The sequence below is a fragment of the Gouania willdenowi genome, chromosome 7 (genome assembly GCF_900634775.1).
Source record: "Gouania willdenowi chromosome 7, fGouWil2.1, whole genome shotgun sequence".
NCBI classification, from domain to species: domain Eukaryota; kingdom Metazoa; phylum Chordata; class Actinopteri; order Blenniiformes; family Gobiesocidae; genus Gouania; species Gouania willdenowi.
In genome coordinates this window covers 27,107,590-27,135,335 of record NC_041050.1, presented here as the reverse complement: position 1 = coordinate 27,135,335, position 27,746 = coordinate 27,107,590, and the positions used below count along the sequence as shown (strand labels likewise).

Below are 27,746 nucleotides of genomic sequence, written 5' to 3'. Positions count from 1 at the left end.
TGATAACAATACACAAAAACAACTCATTACACACAAAAAAGCTAAATTAGCCAAATCATCATCATCACCATCAGGGCTTTAAATGAACTTTTTAGATCACCAGCCAACATGGCTAGTAGATTTTTAAAGTTACCAGCCAACCACATTTTCCACCAGCCACATTTTTTTTCAGTTGAAAATAAACTACATTATGAGTGCCAAGGAATAGATTTAAGCATTCATGTTTCTTTAAATAGTTTTTATTTTAGTTGATTGCATTAAAAGGGTAAAATAATAATGCTGTAACAATGCCTAAAAGGTGTAATATGGAACTTTGGGTGTCGGAGAAGTGAACCTTTCATAGACGGTATTAATGATTAATGATTTTAACACCAAATAAAATCACGATATAATGATTTGTCAAACTAAAAATAAATCACAATGTGCAATAACTCAGCCACCTTCCTACTGTAACATCTACAGACCATTACCTTTAAATCCCTGGTAAGACAACTAAATTAAAGTGGGCAACCATGGCTCAGTGGTAGAGTGGGTTGTCGAGCAACCGAAGGGCTGGGGGTTCAAATCCCGCTCCAAACCGAGTCATTGTTGTTGTGTCCTTGGGCAAGGCACTTTACCCACATTGCTTTGTATGAATTGTGCATGAATGTTGGTGGTGGTCAGAGGGGCCGTAGGCGCGAAATAGCAGCCACGCCTCTGTCAGTTTGCCCTAGGGCAGCTGTGGCTACATTGTAGCTTACCACCACTGGTATGACCGTATAAGTGACTGGTGTGAATGAATAATAGTTTCTGTAGCGCCCTTTGAGTCTCCTTGAAGAAAGCGCTATATAAATCCAAACCATTATGATTATTATTAACTAAAAGACTATTCTGGAAGTAAATATACATTTTAATTATGTGGGGACGGATTAATTTAACTGCTAAATATGCATGCTTGATATGTGGCAAGAAGTTAGCAATTAGCACGTGTTGACTGACATTGTGTGTTAGCCTTTCAAATACATTATCTAAAAGAAATATTCTTTACAAAACTTTATCAGATATAATTTTATAGACTATGTTATTTTCATTAAAATATATATTTTTTGGCTCCGGAAGGACTTTAATCCAGGGATGCAGACCCCTGCACTATATGAATACTTTCTTCCGACGGGCACTGCACTGTTTAAAATAAAGACAACCTTTCCGACCAATTTCAATTCTCACTCTCAGTTTAAAAATATCTAGAATCTGTGATAATAGAAATTCCCTTCCTGGGGTCTGCTTATGTAATCATCACATTTCATAGTCGTGACCCAGCCTGCGAGTGATGAGTGTGACTGCCTGCAGTAAGAGCAGCAGGTGTGGGACACTGATGCCTTTCCCCTTTCACTGTGAGGACATAAGAGTGTCGGTGCTGGAGAGATAAAGTTCCCTCCAAATCCCTGCGAGAGCGAGAGTGAGAAAGAACTGCCGGAGTGCGAGGCAGGAGGCTGTGCTGATAGCTCGCTCTCAAGCACACGTACACACGCACAGAATCAATCTCCATCGATCACTGCGACACACTCAGTCACTTCACACACACGCTCTCCTCTTCTCGTTTTTGTGTTAGTTGTTGTACTTCTCCAAGAAGAAAAAAAAGGGGAAAAGTTCATATTGGTGAGATGAGAGGGAGTTTGTTTACCACTCTCCAAGTTCAAGATAAGGAGAGCTAACTATGAGCACGCTCCTCAGCCATTTGTTGAGTGTGCACGTACGCACACCACACCAATGCGGAGGCTTCCAAATGTCTCCTCTCAAGTAGTTTCTTCATTTTTTGTTTTTTTTTCCCACTTCTATGAGCTCTTTCTTTGCAACAGCTCTCCTGTTTTTCACGCCCTGTGCTGTTAACATTCCCTCCTGCAGGGACAACTTCAAATGCGTCTTTGTCTCATAATTTACACGATAGCTGACGCCATTATGCGCTCACCACCTGCCTGCTTGACCACGGCAAATACAACCCAACTCATTTAAAACCATCTAATGATCCACGAAGAATAAAAGGGCAATAATGAGCCAGTATGGACACTGCCTGGACTGGGAATGGGCAGGTTACTCAGATATGAGTATACAAGGGAAGCTAAAGCTAAAATGCCTCATTTCATCCTGCCCCCATGTGAGCATTAACACTGTTACCTTACAACTCCAACAGTAGAATACCAAGTGAAGAGTAAGTAACACATTAAATGAACTAATGAAGGTGTTAGAAAAGCAGAACTTTTTTCATTCTCAACACAAATGGTCAGGGTTGGGGTAAATTACAATTGTAATTGATAATTCATTACAATTATGACATAATTATAATTGTAATTGTAACTGAAAAAATCTGTTGCTGTTGTAATCATACTTGAATTGTGACTGAGTTCAGATAATTGACTGTAATTGTAATTGGCATGGAAATGATATAAAAACTGTCGATTACAAATTAATTAAACAATGTTACAGTTCTATGGCTTACACATACTGTACATAGTTAACAGTGATTAAAATGGTTTACCTGTCAGTTCTCTTGAGCATCATATTACCATTAAAAAAGAAAAGAGAAATATAAGGGCTTTACTGACAAAAAAGGCTCAGACACTCACACCAAAAAAAAAACAATATTTTTCATTGATAAGAAAACCTAACAAGGTAACCAAGAGATGAAAAACAAATTAAATGATAGATCATATGTTTTAGTGTATTTTACAGCTGATTTAAGCAACCCAGTTCACTCCCAACTCGTCACATATCGACGTTCCGGAATGACGATGTGACGCTAATGGTACGTAAGCTTTTTTTCACCACAACTTTTCAAAATAAGACTTCTAACCCTACCCCTAACCTGACCAAACCCCAACATAACCCTAACCATAAGTTATGGGTAAAGTTCTCACTAGTAATGTCATAAAAACAATTGTTTCCACGGACCAACCCTTAGTGTCACATAGTGACGCCAAAGGTACCCTCCCGAACGTCGATATGTGACGAGTTGGGAGTGAGAATGTGTTGATTTAAGATAATGGGTCAAACTGACCCGTTATCATAAGAGATGCTAACACAAGAGGACTCAGTAATTGTGATTCATTCTAATTGAACTTTAGTAATTGAGAATGTAATTATAATTGACTTTCAGGGTAAAAATAAATATCGTAAATTTAATTGTAATTGGAAAAACTGCTGGTCACTGTAATCATAATTGAGATGTAATTGAACATGGATAATTGAAGACACAAATGTAATTGAAAAATGTAATTGACCCCAAACATGCAAACAGTGCTGAGCTACACTGGCCAATCAAACGCATAGGAACATAACCGTGTCACAGTAGTAAAGACAATGTAAAGTCTCTACTATTATTGTTACACTCTTATTCAATCAAAAATATTTTAAGTGTACCGTACTCAGTCAGCATGTGGGAAAGCATTGTTGGTTTACGAGTCATAGACAATTTTATGCTAATCGGAGAAATGCTAATGGGTAGAATAGAATTTATTGCCATTTGTACGAGTTAAAAACAAGTTAAAAAAGGTGCATTGGAATTCTTGTCTCTGAGTCAGTAACGAACAAAAATGTGTCAACAAGACAAAGGTGCAAGTAGTGCATGAGACAAAGAGGCTAAGCGTAAAAAAGACGTCATTTTCTACATTAAGTTAACCTTTAGCAGTGTATTCACATCTTTGATAAAATGGTTAGTTCATTATCATTGTCAATCGGCGTAAAGCAGAAACTAAAAAGCATTAAAGTTACCCTGATTAATCCAAACCTGTCATCATTGAATACATGTGTGAATAAAACCGCATATTATCTTAATATCATCCATGTTTTATGGCTGTACTCCTCTGTGCAGGACGAGACTTCAGATTTAATTAGAATTAGACATTATAGCTTCTCCAGAAAGGTAATCTATCCTCTCACCATATCAAATTAGTCAAAGCATGCGCTCATCCATTCCACCCACATCATTCTTACTCGTGCTCTTCCTTTGACTCTCTCCATTTGCTCCATTTGCCTGCTCTCTCCTCCTCCATCAGCTCTGACGGCTCCATAATCTCAGGTAGAGTGACCCGTGTGGACCTTCGATAGCGGCTGAATTTACTGAAGCCGGGAAAAGAATGAGAGTCTCTCACTTGGCTTCCACTGGCCTCCTTCTGACCTCATCTCATTTTCACACATGGCGTAAAACACATGTACGTATGTGCACTGAACACAACGCAATCAAACACAAATAACCTGATTTTTTTAATCTTTTTTATTGATTTTAGCTATACAGAGAAAAAAGGCTGATAACCACCACACTTCAAATTCCCTTCAAGATTTCTTCTAATAACAATGTATTCAAAGTATGCCTTGTCTGTACCGCTATGAAATCTAATTATGAATAATATCTCTTGATAATTTGACACAGTATAAAGAGGCTCTTCAGAGCTTTCTCAACAAGTGTTATTATATTCATTATGTAATATTCTTTCACATCAGTCTCAATGCTACAAAAATAACTACAGCATCAATGGATGATAGAAAATCCGCCACGACCAAAGTCGTTGTACCAAAACTCCTTTCTCAAATCTTACTCGACAATTAGATATTAGTAATGAAAACATGCACAAAACTAGAAAATCCAACTCCAACTAAATATTTAAAACTACTGTAGTATTGCTGACAATGCTTTCTCACAACCTAACCGATTGATTACAATATAGGTTTGAGTACATCCAATACAGCCATAGTCAATGGCAAGAAATGACATATACTTGATCTGCCCTAAACAAGGCTGTGGAAAAAAAAAAAAATAATAATAATAATAATAATAATAATAGGGCATGACACTTTGGCTGACTGGTTGGAAACAAGGAAAAAATATGACAGGAAAGATAGCAAACTAAATAGACACTGTAGGTAATTTATGCCTTTTACAAAACAACGCATTATGGTAACACACAATTATCTCCACTTAAAAATACGACATTATGGGCAAATGAGGTGAGTAAAAAAGTTGGTTTTGTTCTGAAAAACTCAGATGACTTTGCTGTAGTTCTATCCTGAATACAATATACTCTGGTCTGTTTTTATTCGTCTTCTGATTGAAAGAGGACATTTCAAGGACTATCTTTTTTTTTAATCAAACATATTGATAACTAACAAACTGAGATCACATGATTTTGCTCGAGATTTGACATCCAGCCATTTGCTACACTTGCTAAAGCTAATCAATAGACCACCCGTTTTACGGGACAAAATGTGTGATTTTGTCCCATGTTTAGTCTGTTTCATAGTTATTTCCATTTTAGAAGGTGAAGTCTGTCATCTCACATCAAATTACATTAGATTCCTATCTGACTACCTACTTATAAAGACAAATTGCGTCAAATTTTACTAAAACATGCATGTGAGGCTAAATTTTGGCTTGGTTTTGTTTTAAAATATAATTTTTTTAAAATATTTCCATTTCTGTTTCAGAAATTGTGTTTTGTATTTTCCGCGATCACATAAACATTGTGGCCCTAAAGTAGATACTTACAGAAATGTCTTATTTTACTCTCATGGGCGGATTTACTAAATGTTTAAAATGTGTGCAAACGTCACTCCACGCGCTAATAACCCGTACAAACCCCAGGGAATCAGGAGTGCGCGGCTGCTGCACGTCGCAATGCGCGCTCAATCCATTTAGCGCGTTTCCCTCTAATGAATATGTATAGTAGGCGGAGCTCACAAGGGGAGCAAATAAACGGGAGGAGGACTTGTAAATAAATTAATGCAAATGGGCAAAACGCAATTCATCAAATCTGGAACTGTTTGCGGTGATTGTTTTAGCACAGGAAAATAGTACGACTGACAAGCAGTTGCAGTAAATGACATATTTACACAAAAAACAGCGGCGATGGAAAAAAAGGCTTCAGTTAAGTATAAGAAAATAATTCAAATAAGACAATAGTCAATATTAACAGCTACTGAATGAGAAAATAAAGTGTGAGTATAATTTATAACTACGTTTGTCAGAAGTTAAAAGTTTGTCACAGTCAAGGGTTGACCAATGTTTTTTTTTTTTTTTTTTTTTTTTTTTTTTCACCTTGTTTGCACATGCTGTTGAAGGTTAACACTACAAGAAGTGCAATCTTTTAACAGCAATGCATATTTTATTATTGCAATTAAATAAATGAATTTATTTCATTGACCAATGTTGAGTCAACACATCATCATGAGGTTGAAAATGATTAAGTCATTTCTTTGGTTTAGTGTTGAACTCGGTTGGTAGTTTTACACATCACCCAATTACTTGAACAACAAGCTGAGCTTCATATTTTGTTGATTCTTTAATCAATTGGTTTGAAAGTCATTAGGACAATTACCTCTATTTTACATCCTTTTAAAATCCTTCCCTTTGTACGATGCCATTGTGTTTGCTGTTTTAGTAAGAAAAGAACTCAACCTACCTATTATGTTGGCATCAATCAAAGAGCATGAAAAATTCAGATGAAAATACACAATTGCAGTCTAAAATTAAAATAATATGTTGCTATTGTTTGGATCATGAATGCATTCGTTGGCATCAGCAATGATGTTTTTCAGTGCCAGTCATTGTCAGGGGTAAATGTTCGGTCCAGTCCACTTTCTTGGCCAGTCATAAACCAACACTAAGCACTTGCCGTGTTGCTCTCACATTGTGGATTGAATCCTACAACCTGTAATTGATTCAATCATTCACTCAGTCAATCACACACTGACTCTAGCACTCACTCTCTCCTCTTAAGATGCTGTGTGCTCAGCTGTAAACTCTGATAGCAGCTCTTCTTCTTGTCTTATCCATGTCCTTTCTATCTTTTCACTTCCTCACTGCCAGTTTCAGGCAGTCACCAACTTTGCTATTAGTGCCATGTTAAAGCCTACACTGTAATCAGACCCCTGGAATTAGCAGCGGCTTTGCTGCTGACAGAACACGATGGCTGTTATTGAAGTGGTTACGATGTTGCAGCTTTGGCAGGAATCCGTCGCTCCAGAGCCTTGGATTGTGACGGGCTCTGCTCAAGGGGAGCGCAGGCCCTCACCAGCAGCTAAGGGATAAAACCCACACTGGATGGCTACCAACGGGACCACAGAATGGCACACTTTGTGTTTGCTAGGTGACAGGTGGTGCTTAAGCACTGGGAGCAAAGCCACATTGGAAAGACAATAGATCAGGCAAAATGGGAACCAGATTGGCTTTTGAGGGATAAAGATAGAAAAGCAGAGGCAGTTGAATTAGGCCAGGGTGTCCATTTACTCCAGAATAACAAGGCATTTAGTGTCACTCAGGGGTTTAAAGCTTTAGCTGACCTGACCTCTAAGGGCCATCTACTCTTATTGAAAAGCAAATTTCCAAACCACAGTCAGTGCACATCCAGCAGCACACTGTAATCCATTCAAGGGTTTAACTAGTCAGGTGTTTTAATTCCAAAGCACATTGAAAAAGTCACCACAAGAATCAGAGCTACAATTAAAAAAAAAAACGAAAATAAAAACAAATGTGCATAGACATTACTTGAAAGCTGAAAGCTGCAGTTTGGGACAGCCTGATAGCTTTCCAATTTAGGTATTACTACAGCCATTGCCTGAGCCAGTTTAAGTCTAGACCAGACATGGGCTACTGGAGGCCCGGGGGCCACATGCAGCCCTCGATCCAATGTAAATGCCCAGGAATTACTTCAAAAGCACATAAATGACAAAAAAAAGCATAAAAACATGATAAAAACAATCATAAAATGATTCAAAAAATGCACAAATGACAGGAAAAAAGCTTAAAATGACAACAAAATGCACAAAGAGACTGCAAAAACACACAAAATGACACACAATGTCAGAAAAATATATAAAAAGAACTACAAGAATACAAAAAATAAAACAATAAATTAAAAAAAAACCAAAATGACTAAAAAAACACATGAAGGAAGAACAAAAACAAAACACAAAAATGACTCCAACAACAAAACACACAAATACACAAAAAACCCAAAATGACAACGAAAACACACATAATACACAAAAGGAGAACAAAAATACTCCAAAATGACTCCAAAAACACACACAATGACAGAAAAATACATAAAAAGGACTACAAGAACACACAAAGATAATTTTAAATAAAAGAAAATTGACAGCAAAAGTGCACAAACTTACTGAAAAATGCATGAAAAGACATAAAAAATACACAAAAATGACTCCAGAAACAAAACCACAAATGATTACACAAAAATATTTAAAAAAACACATAAAAATAATTAAAAAAACACACAAAAATGCACAATATGACAGCAAAAACACACAAACCCTTTCTTTTGTATATTAATGCTCAGATCGATCATTATTCTAAACACTGACATGAATGATGAGGCCCTCGGATCAGACAATCACATTTCTGTGGCCCCTGCTAGAAGTTATGCTATGCAAGTATTCTCATGAGTTTCCACAATTAAAAATAATGGTATTCCACTATGTGTTGATGGTAACATCAGCTCAAAGATTGAAACCAGAGCAGGATGAGTTCATTGATCAGTACTTACAGCACGGTCCTTTGCGCAGCACCTTGATGCGTCTCTGAGTGTTGCACTGAGCTTTCTCCAGCTCACACTCGTTGGAGTAGGTGGATGAATCCGAGCCGCAAACGGGCGCCACCAAGGACGGACACTCCATTCTCTTACAGACACACTCCGCCTTCGCCGGGTCAGTCGGGTCACGCTCACACATGGCACCGAAGCCGCACAGCATCCCTCGACAGCCTGTGACACAGAAGATTCACACATTTAGGGACCAACAACAGAAAATTATCTACTGAATTGAATAGGGGTGTTAAAAAATAAATAAATTTCACGATATCTCGTGATTTTTTGGGTGCCAATTTTAAATCTATTTTTTTTATTTAAAAAATAAAAAATAAATATTTATATATATACTGTATATATACATATATACTGTATCTATATATATATATACTTATATATATATATATATATATACTGTATCTATATATATATATATACTTATATATGTCATTTTTTAATCAATATTTTTGTGTATTTGTGCAATATTTCAGTAGTTACAATGCTTTCAATGTGCTACAATGGTTACTTGATGTACTTTATTTTATGATGGCAGTGTGTAACACTGCACTGCCTTTTTTTCAGTGAAAATGTACAAAAACACTAATAATAAATAACAAATAGGATGTTTTGAAGCAAACAGTTTTACCTCAATTTGTCCTCTGAATGATCAATATCTTCTGATGGACATATACAGCAACTTGATTTTTCATCTCCACATTTAATTTTGATATTAACTGGGTAGAATATTGTGATATATCGCGATAATATTGCATTGTGACCCAAGAATCGTAATATGTATTGTATTGCAACATCCTTGCCAATACTCACCCCTATAATTGGAAGACACCTGTATTGAATAATTTTGGAAAATTGTGCACAATCCTGCATATTTTATGTCAGACATTGATTTTTAAAGGGGTGTAAAGTGATCCGTGCATTAAATGGACAGGTGCTCCATAGGCTGAGTCTTTCCAACTATGACATGTCAAACAATATATCAAAAAGAAAATCACAGAGAAAGAGAGCAACAACAAGATGGGTTAAATACAAGCTAAGACTCCACAAGCCAAGTATTAACAACTCCTATGACTTTGATCCCAAACCACCCACTGACTGGTGAGCTTTGATCAAGCATTAAACAGCAAACCAAAAAGGTTTAATAGGCTGTATGCACCAAAAAAGCAGGGAGGAAGTGTCTGTACAACAGCGAGGCAACTAATTGACCCATAAGACGGCACGTCTACAAGTGTGTGTGTGCGTGTGTGTGTGTGTTAGAAGATATTCCAGGCGCTCACAGGTAGCCAACTGAAAATAAATCGATTCGGGAAGTCAGGCATCCGGGTAAGTTGTGACGTTTCTGCCCAGCAACGCCAGTCGACATATTTGTTTGGGAGTAAAACAACAATAACAACACATTGACTCCCATTGTAACAGAAAAGGTTTCACCATGCCAAAGAGCTGTGTTTGGCTGTTTGTCCAATGTAAAAAATAACACAGATATCATTTTCTCTATCATCCCAAAAGAAAAAAAAAGAAAAAAACGCTGGCTTTCCTACGTAGGACAAATGGGTAAAATCTGGTCTCCAAAAACATCCCATTTCTACTTGTGCTCTGTAGATTTCATAACCGGTAAGTGAACAGTTAAGATCTGAAATGAGAATTGAGGATTTTAGAGGCATCTCGGTGGCTTTAGTTTTCATTCTAGATGGCAATATATTATTTATATCTGTTGTAGCTCCGTTATAAAGTACACTGGGATTCATTTTAACCGTGTGGGTTACTCACAGGGTTCATTTATTAAGTAATTGTAAAGATCTGGGTCGGTGAAATTGGGCCAATGTTTTGGATTGTTCATCCAAGTGTTGGCTGGGACTTTGTATAAACACTTCAGATATCCCTAGCACTGATAATTTAGCCTTTTATTGTCATCTGACCTCTTCTGGTAGTGTTTCTTGATAGTTGTATGCCATACCGGGATATAAATCGCTCCTGTATTGAAATAAAGACGTTTTTGTCATCGGACAAACAGGAGGCGAACAAGTTGTTTTCCCACATTTTAAGATAGCAACCATTTATTTACTACCGCAAACGTCATCTGTGCCATGAGCCCGACTTCCCGAATGCATGAAACAAACCAAAAATTCGAGTTAACTCAAAAAGAGAGAGAAAAAAATAAACCCTTCATGGTTGTGTGGCGTGAGTGCTAATATACCGGTACAAACGCACAGAAATACCCCCACATGTGACTAATTCTTATCGCTGGCTTCCAGAATAAATGGGAGGAGGCATGTCCTTTTGGACGTGCTGGCAGCGAGCAGGTGGATTTGTTGACTCTCACACATACACAGGCTTAGGCACTTACACACACAGTTGCTCATGTGTGGCTCAGAAGAAGAAAAAAAACCTGTCCACCATCTGCCTAAAGCATCTCATTCTGTCTCACTTCTCACACTGAAGTGTGTGCGTGCATGCAGTTGCTGTGTGTGTGTGTGTGTTCATTTCGAGTGGCAGGCGAGAAGGAAGATTTTGACTTGCCCACTGTTCCCTGTAGGGGATTGGCTGACAGCAACCTGGGCTTACTTTCTTTAGTATCAAGCGAGATGAAGTGTGTGTGTGTGTGTGTACGTGTGTGTGTATGAGTGTGTACCTGTGAGTGTCTGCCTGTGGCTCAGAGGGGAAGCAAGAGGAGTGACAAGAGGTGAAATTCAATCGAACTGTGTCAGATGTGTACAAGAGAGAGGAAAAAGGTGTCTGATAGTGAGATGGGTAAAAAAAAAAAAAAAAAAAAAACATACACACATTAAGTAGTGAGGTCACCAGAGAAAACCTGTCTCTTCTCAGTAATGACACCAGCTCCTGTGGTCTCCCATAAGGGAAACAAGCAATAAAAAATATGTATAAAAAGTGTTTTAATCAAAAACAGACGAGTTGATGAAGCGTGGAGAGAAAAGTTGTTAAAAAACAAAGTAGTTAGCTAAAAAGATGTCAATTCAGGCCCTACAGGTTTGCATCAGAGCTTAATCACAGGGCCATTCCCTTTCTTAAACTATATCATTGATGTTCAATCTTCCAAAACTGATATTGGATATTGGTCTGATATTAGCAAAAAAAAAAAAAAAGAATATCAGATTATATCGGGCTGCAACTAAAATCTCTGATCTATATTGTTTTAAATTGATTTATTTAAGTTATTTTTCCAGTGTCATCTAATTCATTATTTTGATTTTATTAAATTGTAGAATATTCTTCTGTTTAAGGTTTACATGTCCGTAACCTATTGGTTATTAATAAATGGGTCAGTTTTTCCTCATACCTGTTGCTGACTATTGTTCACTGTTTGAATAATATCACTTGATCAAGTCTATTCTAACATTCCACAATACAAAATAAATCATAAAAGTATGTATGATTCATGCTGATATTGCATCGAAATAATATGGGTATTGACTTATACTGAGGGCTAAAAGATTTGTATCATTATAGAAAGTTGTATGGGGACTTCTATTCAGTCAGCCAGTCTCTCTGCATTACAACACTCACTCTTAAACTTTGTTTGACGAAAGGCATTTTTCTATGGCTTAGGTAGCTTAGGTGGTAGAGGCGTCATCTTCTGAGCGAGAGGTTGAGGGTTCAATCCCAAAAACTGTACCTGGCTATTCGTTGAAAAATCCTTGGGCAAGGCACTTGTCAGATTCTGTACAATGATTCTAGAAGCTAAGCTTAAATATTGTCAGAATGCTAGAGTAGAATCATTATTGGTGGAACTAGATTTGGTAAATATATAAACCCCCCCACACACAGCATTGTAAAAAAGAGTCCATGCAAGGACGTAGAAAATATTGATTCTTGGAGCAGGAAGCAAAGGGTCCTGGAGGACCTGGGGGGGGTCATACCCCAACCCCTGGACTCTGAACTGTAGGTGGAAAGATGGAGATGGAGTCTGAAAGATTAATCTAGAAGCATCTACAGCAGCCTGCTGTGAAAGAAGCAGAGGACCTCGATGAGCTTGTAGCTTTACATGTATCAGGATTATTGTTGATGACATTAATAAAGCTAGTCATCTGTCTGAGGTGATGAAAGAAAGAGGTCATTGGAAACACCAGCATGGAAAGTTCTACGCGGACACACTGAAGCCTAAATTGTTCCCAATGGTCGACTAGCACCTTGTATTGAAGTTCTGTCCCATTAGTGTGTGAAAGTAGGGTGAATGTGTTGATCTTGTTGGGTGGTTTGGGACTACTTCTGTGGTAATCAATCCAACATACAGACATCAAGTTCCTTTACCCATTAAAACAAAAGGTATCTGTGCATCACAAACACTGAAACAATTGTACCTTTAGAAGTCTTTACTGCATTCTAATGAAACTTTTGAGCTGTTTTCTCTACTGTGAACATCTCGTGACACCTACATCATTACTGACTTCCTTTACCCTGCTTAACAAACAGCTTTATTTCTCCTCCCTCCCTCTTGCTCTGCCTTTGGCGTTAACGCCTTTTGAGTCGCTGCAGTGTATTGTTATTATTGCATCCCTAAACTCCCTGTATTCACATCACTCATAATCTTCAACAGATCATAACTGGCTGCCGAAGCTCTTAATTGCCTCCCACTCACACATTACACACACACCCATCACCAATCTCATCATTACCCATTCATCCAGCTCATCGTGCTCCCCCCAATTCACTCTTTTTCCACATCTTCCTTCCTCTCTCTTTTTTCCTCCATCTGTCTTTCATTTATTATACACTACTTGGACGATGTAATTGCATTAGTGAATTTAACTGCGTGCAGCAAACCCTCTACAACTATGAAAAATGACATACTTAGGTAGATGTTTTTTTCTCTCGTTTCCTCCAAGTACCATTGTTTTTGTCAGGCTGCCTTGGTGAACTTGTTCCTAACTGTTTGCCTGCATGAATAAACATTCTGCTACCTCTAACACACACACAGATCTCAGCACCCAGGACCTTCATGCTGTGAGAGGTAGAACAAAGAGTGAATGTTCATAAAAACAGACCAATTCAAGAGGGTGAAGTACTCAAATGGCAGCATTACTATCTCCATGCTGCTATAATTGAAATCTCAACTTGTCATTGGTTTGAAAATGGCAGACTGAAAAGAGAGGTAGTGAATGCATCATCGTCGTCATCAAAAAAGAGCAGAAAAATGACAGTCTGAATGGAAGCTACAGTGAGCAGTAGGCAGCCTCCTACTCTATGTTTTTCTAGCTCTATAAATCTCCCACTAGCTCCAAGCTAAGCTGACTAACAAGACTGACAGCAGAGCTGAGGCCAGTCTCCGAGTCAAGGTATCAAGTTCAAACCGTGGAGTTTGGATGCAATGGTGCACATGTGAAGTGAAAAGTCCAACCAGGGAGAATAGATTTGACACACACACACAATATCTTTGGAAGAAGAACTTCTTGGATGGAATGAGCTACATCTCCTGGTGGAGCTCAAAGGAAAAGAGCATGAATAGAATTTCTAGCAAGGTGACCCTGACCCTAAGTTATTTATATCCTGGAAAAATTGCCCTTTCATCACAAATAGAACCTCAACATACTATACCAAAGACTTCATATTTTCCCGATGATGAATATCTCCTCGGTGGAGATTGGTAGATTGGTTTTGACTTGCAATCTTTACATTCATCAATCATTCAGGTAAAGAAATGCTAAAGAGGATGACACTAATATGACTTAAGACTAACTGATAAATAAAGAATGAGCTGCTATTAAGAAAATGAGAAGCTCATTAATTGTGATAAACAAAAACAAACCTCCACCAAGTGCCAAATATTCTCTATGCCAGATATTCAGTTATCTGGATCACTGATCCTGATCATGGAACCATGATCATTCACACTGTTGTTCTGTTATCATTTTACATGTTTGAAATAATCAATATTAACTATACAGTAGGTCCAAATTAATGGGCACCCCCATTTTTTTTCTTCGTTTTTTAGAAAAATTGTAATGTAACGTGCAATGGAAATCCAATCTAGATGAAACTCTGTAGGGAAATCGAGAAAGCAGCCTGGCATACTGTAACTGAGTCAAATACCATAAAGATCTGTCAATGAAATATGAATTTTTCACCTTTTGCCAATGATGAGAGATGAGGATTATTTGATTCTTGGAACTGATCCAAATCCCGTCCAAAATTTGATGGAATTTTCTATTGTGTAGGGTCTAGCTTTGATTAAAAGTTTGTCAAAAGTATGTTTTACATAATCCTGCTAAAAGACAAACAAACAAGCATTTCAATAAATAAATGCCAGAAACAATATGACCTCCTTGGTGGAGGTAATTACAGTTCTCTAAAATGAAGAAAGACAAGGTTCTGTTTGGTTTGTGTGACTCGTCAACTAAACATAACAAATTATACAAATGTATGTACAAAGTATGTATAACATGTACGATGCTTACCACTCAGTGATAGGCCAACCTTTCAGACTCGGCAAACAAACCACTAGAGCCTCAATTTGAGGGACTACACCTCCGTCTACGTGTTTTGGGACAATATCACACAGTTATATGATATCTTAAGAACCAATAATGTAATGTGTGGCTTTAGCAAGTGCAGCAAATAGGAATGTAAAGATTAATCGTGAGGCAGTTAAAAATCGATTCAAAGGTGTCACGGTTCACAACGATACTCTGAAATTGAATCGCAATACTAAAAAAAAATGTATATATATATATATTTATTATAATTATTATTATTTTTTTTTACAGCAGAGGGTGCTATTTTTTTAGAATTTGAAATTCAGGACGCACCACCATGTTTTAAATCACAAGTGTGGAAGCATTTTGACTTCTCCAAGACAAAATGAAAGAGGTGAGAAAGAAAGAACATGTGAAATCCAAGGTAAGAGGAGCACAGAGAGGAAAAGGAGAAACAAGAGAGAGAATGAAAGCCATAGTTTGTTTATTTATATTATTTCTTTGATATGGAATTTGTTTTAAAGTCCAATTGTTAAGGCACAAAATACATTTTTAGTTGCACTTTTAAAAAGAAAAGGAACAATTATGCAGTTTTGCATAGTTTACTGTAGAGCCAGAATTTAAATGATTAGGCTTCTTCTTCATTGGAACTATTTCTTTATTTATTTCATTCAGGATTTATTTTTAATTAATTTGCATAGTTTATCAAGGGATTCTTTTGACAATGCAGAAAAAAAATAGTACAGTATATTTATTTTTATTTTCAAAGAAAAAACAAATTATATTTTTCAGTCATCATTTGTCTACAGTCTCATTTTGTAAAATAAATCATGAGAGAATCGCATCGTGAACCCAGTATCAGGATTTGAGTGACATCCCTAGTAGCAAACATGCCAAAATCTCGCGCAAAATCTTGTGTGTTCTCAGCTTGTGCTTGATCCTTTCCTGACATCTGACAAGGGAAAGCCAATGAACTGGAAATGCGCAAACTATCATGGAAATTATAATCTCTGAAAAGGAAATGGGGCAATTTTTGAAACGGAAAATTTCCCCAACTCTGCAATCTCTGTGCAGCCCTGCGGCATTAAAAATCTCCCTCACATGAAGTTTTCTCCCTCATATCCAAGGCAGAGGATGGGTGTACATGATCCCTTTGGGAAGAAAAGGCAGCATGACCAGCTCATGCCTTTCAAAGCCTGAAGTCGATTCCAGGTAGCAGCGAACATTTGGATGACTCATCTATTAAATACGATGTAGTGTCAGAGCCTTAAGGATGCTCTCAGCACATCAGCTGCTCGTGACGGGAAAAAAGAGAATGCTGTTCTGATCAAATTCACCGAGGACACAATAGTTTAGAAGGTGAAAGTGTTCAGTAGTTCTCAGACTCTCAGAGTTCTCACACACTCACATTCATTTTTATTTTTGCCCACACTGTTTGCTATGGGCTAAGGAACAGCCGGACAATATGTTTTAAAATACTGTCACAAGCCAAGAAACGTAGGAAAAGCAACACATTTACTCATCAGTAAAATACCTGTGAGTGTGCGTGTGTGTGCATGTGCGTGTGTTCTATTAATTGACTTTCTGACACAGATTCTAGTCGACACTGATTAAATACAAAAGCTGCAAAACCAAAGAGTCCATTACTCTGAGACTGAGATAAAAACTCCTTCCACTGCAATACTGAAATCACTCTCATTCTTCTGCTGCCTCGTTTACTCATATCAAAGAAAATGAAAAAAAGGGGCGAAATGTGCAATCGTGGAGACAATGGACATGATCAGACCCAATAAGGCTCGACCACAGCTGTCTTGAAGAAACTAAATGAGCGCTTAAGGTAGGAGATCTATCCCCCACAAGGTGATAACTGTTCATACTATTCATTATTTGACACCTTTTGTCCTGTTACATAAGACAATGGCCGTAGTTGGCAGGTGAAAGGAGTTATTCATGAATTATTGGCTACCTTGAACTTTACACGCCTGCCTTGATGAATCAAACGCGCACGCGGCGGCTTGACTAATGACACGCCGACGGAAGAATGGAGGGGAAGTTGACGGGAAGAGAAAGAAAAGGCGCGGCTGCATCCGAGCAATCGTGGCGTAAACGTTAGGATGAGTTCAAATTCATTACACTGAGCGCTCCCGGGGGGGACGCCTGATGAATAAAAGGAGCCTCTGTTCTCAGCTGACACTAAGTGATACAGATGTGCTCCTCTGCTGTGGCGGCTTTAAGCAGCGCGCTCTCCTGCTCTCCGTGAGAGGGCTCCGGTCCCTCCATCACCCTAGGACCTTCCAGAGGGGACTGGTTACTATGGCAACCGGCAATGATGCAACTGGCGCAGGGGAGCCGCTATCATCCGGCTGAGAGAGGAAAGTTTCCATCCTGAACATACGTTGTTTACACACGCACGCACACACGGATGTAAAATAAGCAAAGGTGTAAAGACTACTCATATATCCTATCCAACTACATGTACTGTTACTTGATTGAAATTCTACTAAAATACAAGTACAAGTAAGTCATACTCAAGTACAAATAAAAAGCAGCTAAATAAAATAGCACTCAAAGTAAAAGTTACTAGTTACTTTCACCCCCCCTTTTATTTTTGGTAATAAATCTTGCCACGGTTCCCTTGCATACAGTAAACATCTCATGTATAAACTTAAAAAGGAAGAGACCAAATCTTGCACAATTGGAACTTCATTCATTTCCCACGAAAGCATCTAATGAAATAAAAGGTTTACAATGTATTTTTTAAAAAATAAAATAGATAATAGATAATAAATTAGATTAACAATAAATAATTATCAGGCTCTAAGTATAGCTACATTCATGAACTCTAAAACAGGGCCATGCCAAATGTACCATGTGGCACAACATAATTGGTAGAAACCACAACCTGAACTGAAGAAAGTGGGTGGGTGTTGATCAAAAAATGGCTGGATGAAGAACATATGGATTATGTTCAATGTGCCAGAGACCATGAAACGGAAATAAAAAATAAAAAAAAAAAATCACAAAAATAATAGGCTGTTGCTATTGGTCCAGACCCGGACCTCAGACAAACCTAACTATAGTTCCGGTACTTCCTGTGCGCATGCATGCGCACAGGAAGTGCCGGAACTATAGTTAGGTTTGTCTGAGCTCCAGGTCCTTAACTCTAGGCACTTCGAAAATAATAATTCACTCAGTAACTATAGGGTGTAGAAATGTAATGAATTACTCTACTTCTTTTAAAATGTACTTGAGTACAAGTAATATTACTGTTTTAGAAAAATACAAAAAAAAGTACAAGTACCCATAGAAGCAACTCATATACAGTAACGTGTGTCTGAAAACACCCGTTTCGTTCAGTGCTTTGGTAAAAAACTCAACTTTTGAGAACCTATAAACCTGTCGTTGACATGAAGGAGCATTGGTCTACAATAAACAGTGTTATCATGAATCAATGAAGGCTGGAGGTAGCCGGGAGCTATACCTACCTGTTATAACAGGTGAGGGGAGGGCGGGCTATTATTGATCTCTGGTTAGCGGTCCTCAGGGGACCAATTCAGTCAATTATTGATCGAGACGCAATCATACAACAACCGGAGAGAAACGAAGAAAACAGCTGCTCACTATGGAGCGCGCCAGTATGGGGAACAGCTTGGTTACTATGGGCTGGGCTTTAAAAAGGAAAAAAGCAAAGCAGTGTTTATTTTGTCGAATTTAAGATTTCCCTCATAGGTTTTGTGGACTACATCATTCTAAATGTCCAAATACCCAAAACTATGACTAATAAACACGTGTATTAAAACTGTCAACAAAAAAATAAATAAATAAATAAATAAATAAACTAAACAAGGGGTGAAATGAAATCAGAACTCATGTGATCATGTGGTTTAATGAACGCATTGATCACGTCAATTCATTTAACATTATTGTGACACCTTAATATTCATTTCAATTCAACTTTATTTATATAGTGCAAAATACACCAAAGTCATCTCAAAGCGCTGTCCAACTGCATTATTTTTTTTTAGTTAAAAGAAGTTTAAATGCATATAAATACACCAAATATGTAGTAACTTCATATAAATGTGCTCACTTTGATGTTTTTCTGTTTCTTACTAAATGACTTCTGTAATTTATTCTGTTATTCAAAGTGTCAAAATATCATGTGGTGCGACTGTCTGTGGCTATGGCTGCTGTTTTGAAAAAATCTTACATTATTAGTATAAAATCGATTTGGCGATATATCGCGAAATTACGTCGTGCGTGTCTCGGACCGATTCCAAATGCATCCATATCGATTTCCTTTTTAATTAAAAATAATATATATATATATATATATATATTATTATTTAATAATATATTTTTTTAACCTTTATTTAACCAGGAAAGTCTTTTCTGGACACTGTAACTGCACAAATAAAGTTTTTTCAATAAAATCTAACAAGAAAATACTAACTTTCTGCATTTATTTGTTGTTCTAGGCATATACCTCAGTTAAGTTGCACTAAAGTCATGTTGCACTAAAGTCAAAGTTGGTTTAAAAGCCACAGACAGATTGTATGATATATATTTTTTATTTTAAGTTGTCGGCACATGGAATGTTAAAGCCAATGTTTTGAGTGTAAAATATACCAATAAAATATATTTCATACATAATGTTCTCGTGAAGGTGTACACATTTACAGATTAGTTATTTCTTAAGTCATGTATTTAAAAAAAAAATCCCAATATTCGTCTTATCGAATCGTATAGCCAGATGTCAGACAATACACACCCCGACCGTATATTATAGTCCTTCATTAGATTTCAAAGTGTTTCTATTTTTATTTCCATCATAATATTCATGTAAACCTTCCCCGATGATGCCCATTTTATGAAATATCATGCGGTGAAATCTTTACACAGTATATCATTGACCCTAATACCATTACTATCAAGTTGATCAATGAGTTGAACCTTTAAAAACTGCATGAACTATTTTTGCTTTATATATTTTAGTCGATTATATCTGTAACAGATTTGGTTGGCTAGACTCTTAATGTCATTTAGTTGACTAAAACTAAACTATAACTGAAATAGTCCTGATGACTCATTTTAACTAAATCCAATTATCACTGCAACAAAGTAGTTGGTCAGAGGATAATTTTCTAAAGTAAATAAACTAATAAATACCATTCAGATGTTTTAGAAGGAATACTTGCTTAACAGAAAATGCAATTAAAAAGTCTATTTGTGCTCAGTTTAAATTTGGCTTTTTAATATCTATAAGCTGTAATAATACAACAAATAGTCAGGTAGACAGACAGACAGACAGACAGATTGATTGATTGGTTGATAGATGGACAGATATATAGATAGCTAGCTGTATTTCAGACTTGGGGTCCATAAAAACCATACAAACAAACACAAAAACACATATAAATAGTAATGCTTAATGCACATGACATAATTTTGGTGATTTTACTTAAAAATGTCATTATGTATTGTCAACAAATTAAGTAATTCTTACAAAAATTAGTTTTGTTTCATCTACTTCATGAAATCAATTTGTGTGTACTTGAAAATAATGTTTTCTGAATTGAAAACTTTGTGTAATTCACACAAAGTTTAGTTATGTTCAATCTAGTTGAATAAATTAGGTTCAGTTTATTTAGAATTTATTTTTTCATGCAAAGAAGTAAGTAAGTAGCTCAAACAAAGAACAATCTTGCTTGCCTTTATTTCTTTTAGGTAGATATAGGAGATAATGTGCAGGGCAATAGCTGATATTTTGTGTTCCTTTTCTTTAAATATACTGGAACAGACTCTGCTTCCATACGGTACTTTCTCTTTCTCTCACAGATGGAGGGAAATCCATTTTCCTATTCACAGACTGAAACCGGCGCCTCTCAACCAGACGGACGCCCGTGCCTTGACCTAATCTGACGCATTTGATGAAATTATTTATCAAATCTCTCGGCCATGATGTGCAAAAAGGAAAAAAAACAGTTTGTTTTAATGGAGAGAGAACACAGGGAAAAGAAAAAAATACAAGCATCAAACGGAGAATACCTACAAGCTAATATCTTTTTTTTTTATGTTCAGCATGCATGCTTTATTCACTATAAACTTGGAAAAGTTGTCCATAATTGAGGCAAAAAAAACTTTTTATTTCACTCCCATCATCGCATGAATACAAGTACAAAGACAATTGGTCTCCGGGAACGGCTTTGTTGGGTCTGTCTTTTGTCCCTATTTGTATCTCAGTGGGACAGCAATAGGTCACACTCTGAATATAGAATGGCTTCTCTTATTAAGAGGAGATTTTCATATTCAGAACAAATCAAACAGCTTGCAGATCCTCAGATGTTTCCCTGCTGGCTTTGGAGCTCAGTCACCTCAGCTACCACTTTTGTAATTCCGGATCTGAGACTTTGTCGGTGCTATTTCTGCTCTCCCTTGGCTATGGTTACCTTTTTTTTTCTATTTTAATGACGTCCCAGTGGTAATAAGTGTAAATAAACAAGCCATGGAAAAAAAAAAAAAGCTACAGTGAGAACACATGGTTCAGCTTCATTATAGGAGTAATACAAAAAACAATGTGAAAATGAAATGTCTTACAAAAATTCAAAAGGTAAGTATTGCTCTATTTTTTTTTTTTAATAAATAAATATATTACATTATTGTGAAACGTTCTCAAATACATTGTGTGATGATTTGAAAGCCTTTGCTTTGATTGCTTTCCCAATAATTGTATTATTTTCCATGCATTGCCTACCTACATTTATTCATATCGAGCTGCCATTATCTGACCTAAACAAAATGGAAATCAATTTCAATCAAACCACCAACATCCTAAGTGATAGATAACTAGATCTACCAGTCTCTACACTGACCCTGCCTTTAAAAAAAAAAAAAAAAAAAAAATGTAGACTGTACCTTTTGTGCGTACCATAGAAACATGCCACTGTTAAGTAATAACATTGTTATATTGACGCTAAATGTAATCCAGTGTGCTACTTGGGGTGAAACTAATATTTCCTTTCTTCTGCAGGAAAATACCAAACTTAATCAAACATCTTTACATTTTTATGCAAAGATAAAAAATACAGATAATCAAAGATGGTGAAATTAAACAGGGAGATCACCCCTGAATCAGTAAAAATAAATACCAAGGCGCATGTTTAAAGTAGGATATATATACAGTAGGGCCGGGACGAAGCGTCGACTTCATCAATGACATACGTCGACGCAAAAAGTGCTCGGCAATGCGTCATCCGACCATAATAAAGATGGCGGCGCCGGAGAATAACTAACGCCGAGATTCAAAAGTGCAAGGCAGTGAAGGCACGCACTCGTTCGTTGAAGGTAGCTGTTCCCCGTAACCCTCGACCTTTATAGCGGGTGTGACAGGGCGGCAGGAGGAAACACCCACCATCAGTGGCAGCAGCATGCGTACACGCATCATTTTTTATTGAATACTACCTTTGATTATTTCGTACTTTTAAATTCTTGAACTTTATTTTGAGTTGAAGAGCAATAAACATATATTGCAATGTTAAGGAATTCATGTTTTGTTTTTGGTTTTTTTTTTTCATTTTAGAGATGTACATTGTCATTATACAAAAAAAAAAAAAATACTTGATGGATGGATGGATGGTTTAAGTTACACATATTTATGCTTTGGTACAATAAGGACAAACACACAACATATCTTTTAAACATTTCCTACATTTGTAACAAGGTACAACATTTTCATTCAAATAAAGCCTTTAAAACAAAACAACTAAAAACTCATTAGCGAGCTTTGCTTATTATAAAAATGTCTATTCACGTCTTGCCGCCTTACTCCTTTGACCTTGTTCACTGAGGCTCCATTCTTCCACTTAATCCCACTGCGTTGGCATTCAAACAGAGCAAATGTCTTTTTCACACCTATTTGGATGTGAGAAGTCATTTCAAATCCCGGAGCCTTTCTATGCTTCTGTTCTCTACATTTGGCTATAAATGTGCTCCACGCTTGCCAACGCGTTTAAACAGAAACCTTGTTTAGAGAACACTGAAAAATATGTTCAGAGCCAAGCGTAACGTGGAAACATCTGGAATAATGACCAATCTGTACATGAATACAGGTTTTTGTGTGTTTTTGTTGTTGTCTTATGTAATTTTCCATAATTTTTTTGTTGTTTCTTTTCAATTTCTGCTGTTGTTTTGCGTGTTCTTGTGTCATTTCCATATTTTTTGTTATCTACAAGTGTATTTTTGTTGTATTGTTTATTTTTCTGCTTGTCTTATGTATTTTCTGTAATTTTTGTTGTTTTGTCTTTATGCTCTTGTTATTTTTTGACTATTTTGTTGTTGTTTTGTGTGTTTTTCTGTCATTTCTGTATTTATTTTGTTGTCGCCTGGTCTATTTCATTTGTTGTTTTGTATATTTTCATTCATTTTGCATACTTCTGTCATATTTTGTCAATCCATATATTATTGCTGTTTTGTGTGCTATCCTTCTTTGTGAGTTTGGAGAAATTTTGTTTTCCTTTTTGTGTGTTTTTGTTGTCCTTTTTGTATATTTTCTTTCAATCGGTATGTTTTATGGAGTCATTTTGTGTATTTTGCAGTTTTTTGTGTATTTTCTGTCATTTTGTATGTTTTTTTGGAGTCATTTTGTGTATTTTGCTGTTTTTTGTGTATTTTCTGTCATTTTGTATGTTTTTTGGATTCATTTTGTGTATTTTCTGTCATTTTATATGTTTTTTGGATTAATTTTGTGTATTTTCTGTCATTTCGTGTATTTTCTGCTTTTTGGGGTCATTTTGTACAGTATGGAATTAGGGCTGGGCGATATGGCCTTTTATAAATACCGCGATATTTTTAGGCCATGTCACGATACACGATATATATCTCGATATTTTGCATTACCCTTGAATTAACACTTTGATGCACAAAATCACACCAGTATGATGATTCTATATGTCTACATTAAAACATTCTTGATCATACTGCATTAATATATGCCAATTTTAAACTTTCATGCAAAAAAGGGGATATCACAACTAAGTCAAAGTTGACATAACTGTATTTATTAAACAGTGAGTGGCTCAAACATAAAATTGTCAACAGAAAGTGCACGTTCTGTGCAAAATTGTCACAGAGACATTTCAAAACAAGACATTAGTGCAGGATGCAACTCACATGGCATTTCAAAACACAAAATTAAAGTGCACTTTTTGTACATAATGCCACTACAATATTTTAAAACAAATAGTGCCCTTTTGTGCATGTTGTCATTAAGATGACATTTCAAAAAAAAAAAAAAAAAAAAAAAAACAAAAAAAAGTCCGCGAGTTTAACGGTATGGTCATTTTCAACACCGCACAGACTACAAGCTGCGATATATCGAGTATATTCGATATATCGCCCAGCCCTATATGGAATCAATAAAAGCCTCAATAAGAGGTATGGATCAGTGACGATTCACTTGAAATTCTGCAACCACAATGGACACGTTTATCAATAAGTGTAACATGGTGAATACAAAGTGGGTATCGAAAAAATCTTGATATTTATCACCTAAAATGACCAGCGGTGATATATTTAAACCTGATGAGTCTATTACCCTTTCCCTTTCACTCTCACTGTCTTTTTTTTTTTTTTTATCTCTGACTTAGGCAGATGCAACATCTTCATAAATCAGGTCTGAAATACGACAGCTCGTGACAGTCGTGAACATCTGCCTAATCACGCTTGTTATTGGAGGAGGAACATGACGGCCATATGAACAATGCGTAGTTGTTTGTCTTGATGAGGCAGAAGCAAGAGTGAAGACAGAAAACAATGATGAATCAGACACGGAACAATGTATCAACAGTGCAGCAGATCAAAAAGCGCTTGGAGCAGTAAGTTTATGAGAAGTCCTGAGAGTGACAGAGTAATAGGTGTTACACATGCCACACACACACACACACACACACACACACACAACATTCTCATCTCTCATCAAGATTTTAACAAACAACAATGACAAACTGATTGGAAATCAAGTGAAAAGAAATATCAAATTTCCAAATTTCTTATTATAGAAAATCAAAAATTGAATCATTCTTCTAATAATCTAATTTCAGATCCACAGTGAACAAAAACTCTAAAATCACCACATTGTTTCAATCAGATTCCCGTGATTACTTTAGTTTACAATTACTATATCCTCCAATTTACTGTAATCTGTGTTTTCATGTCATTTTGTAACACAAGCTGGTGTGATGTGTCTCTGTTGTTCAAACTTTGTAATAATAAGCGGCTAAAGATAAAACAGCAGAGGAAAAATGCTTCAAAGTCACGAATGGGTTTTTTCAGAAAAATGCTTTTTTTCTCACCTTTTTGTCACAAACTGGCGATTTGTGTGAAACTTGCCGCTATTCAACTGCTGATTACAGAAGAACGAAACAAGCTAGAAACTAAATTATGTTTTCTGATGAAAGTAGAGAGTCTATTATTTCAGAATTCGGAGATTAGATTTCAGATTGTCATAGTACAAAATATTCTGTGGGTCTTAAAAAAAATCAGTGAAAATCATCTAAAACGCCTGGCAATTAGGGGTTGGCTGCTCTGAAAATGGCAGGCCAAAAATATGTTTTGTGCTTATTGCGAACTAACAAACAGTATCACCCCCTAAGAAGGGAGGGTAATCAGGAAAATGGCTTTCACCTCTAAGAGACCTGAGCGACAGAGGGAACACTACTAATGGTGTCTGCACCAACACACTAACAAGACAGATGGGCAATAAACCAGAAGGAGCAACAACCAATACATAGAGACGGGGAAAAATATACAATAATTTACAATAAGTGTTCTACAATGGACTGGCGCCCTGTCCAGGGTGTACCCCTGTCTAGCACCCAGCGTTACCCAAGATAGGCACTGGCAGACCCCCACGACCCTGAAATAGGACAAAGCAGTTCTGAAAATGGATGAATGGAAAATAAGTGCCCTGAACTAGTGACAGTGGCAGAGATGGAACATATTTTAGTTGTACCAGTCTTTTTAGACGAATGCTAATGTAGCTAATGGAGGCTCAGACTTTCCATGATCACAAAAAGTGGACAGAATTAATAATATTCCTGAAAAAGAAATGGCTAAATTGTTTTTTTTGTTTTTTTTTTTGTTTTTTAAACAAAATCAATACATTGCAATGTAACAAAGAATAACTCACATGCACATTTTGGTAATATATATTTTCACAATAAACAGATGGTGGGAAAAGAAAAAAAACATAAATTCACGTTCAAAATCTGATGTAATATGACACAATATGATGGACTTTACCTTCTGCAATGAAAATAGCTGTATGACACAGAACAAACCCATACCCACTAATGTGTAGCAACCTAGGCAGACGAACAGACGTCCAATCTCAAACTCAAAATATTGAGGACAAATGTCAAATTAATATTCATAATGAGCTGAATCAACCCTATTAAGCCTGTTTGGCACGATTTCGGGACATTTAAAAGCCGGTAATGAGATGTAATTAGGAAAAGATGATGAAATGGACACAAACTGATGTAGAAATGGGTTAAACTAAAATGGAAATTGGGGAATTGTTGAAATGGAAAATCTACCTGTAGAGAATAGAGATGCAGAACTCTAAACCCTGGTTACAGTTTTATCCTAAACCACCAATGGTGTTTCACTCAACCAAAGTGTTTTACAGGAACTCAACCTCCAACCACATCGGCTGCATCTCTTCCTTTAGAGTCACATGGGCCACAGTGAAGCTACTGTGTGCTTTTCTCTCCTCAGTGTTTCCATTCCTTTCTGACTTTCTCTAAGCTTTCCTTTATTCAAGCTTATCAATAATGGAGGCCTTGGTGACAGAGCCCGATTCTGTCACCTCACATCTCCTCCACAAGCTTAGCAGCGGGAGACAGAAACTCTCTCCCAGAAAAGATTACGGCACCAGTGCAATATGCATGAAGAAAAACCAGCCTGCAATTTAATTATTCACCAAAACCAGAATTATGAGGAAAGGAGGACTCTGTTTTTGTTCATATCCACGGTTTAGCGGCCGAGCTGAAATTCATTTCTCAGAGATTTGTCATTGACTCCTTTTCTTGGGAAAAAAACCTGTTAGTTTTCACACAAAAAACACAAGCTTTCTAATTGCTGGGAGGTATTGTTTGGCCATATGGAAGACTATTGTGTTTCTTATAATAAATCCCCATGAGGGTGTAAAAGGGAATGGATGTACAGCCACGCACGGCACATGATGCTTCATGTCGAGCACAAAGCCCACGTCACTTTTCCCTCTACACGCCCGCCTGTTTTTCACTCCATCTCTCATCAAATGTTTCATCAGTGTTGCATTTCCCATCACTTCATAGTACATTAAAAACCACTGACAAACACACACACCATGAAGTTGAGAATACACAGAGAGATAACTTTGTTACCCATTTTCTACACTTCATTAGTGCCACACACCGTTCACGTTTTGTCTGAGAAAATCCAACAACTTAGTGACATCATCTCAAAGCCCAAGTCGCAGTTAAAGAAGACCAATAATAGCATTTCTGAGGTCAATGGATGAAATTGAATTAGCGTTAACAAGATGTTATTGATTGAGCTAATTACTTTACCCGAGCCTTAAATACACACGAGGGCCTGTATGTGATCTGCCTGTCTTAATGGTGTATAAACATTGCTCATTTAGAGAGAAGGTTCTGTACTGTATTGGCAAACACTTCATATCAGG

At 36.8% G+C, this 27,746-nt stretch overlaps 1 protein-coding gene across 9 annotated transcripts in view; it reads right to left on the bottom strand.

Moving 5' to 3' along the window:
* Window positions 1-27,746, bottom strand: part of agrn (agrin) — a 421,410-nt gene that overhangs the window by 173,888 nt on the left and 219,776 nt on the right. For all 9 annotated transcript variants that reach the window (XM_028452860.1, XM_028452862.1, XM_028452868.1 and 6 more), the window contains one exon: window positions 8,535-8,750. In XM_028452860.1, the coding sequence (XP_028308661.1) occupies window positions 8,535-8,750 (216 nt within the window). The remainder of the gene's footprint in view (window positions 1-8,534; window positions 8,751-27,746) is intronic.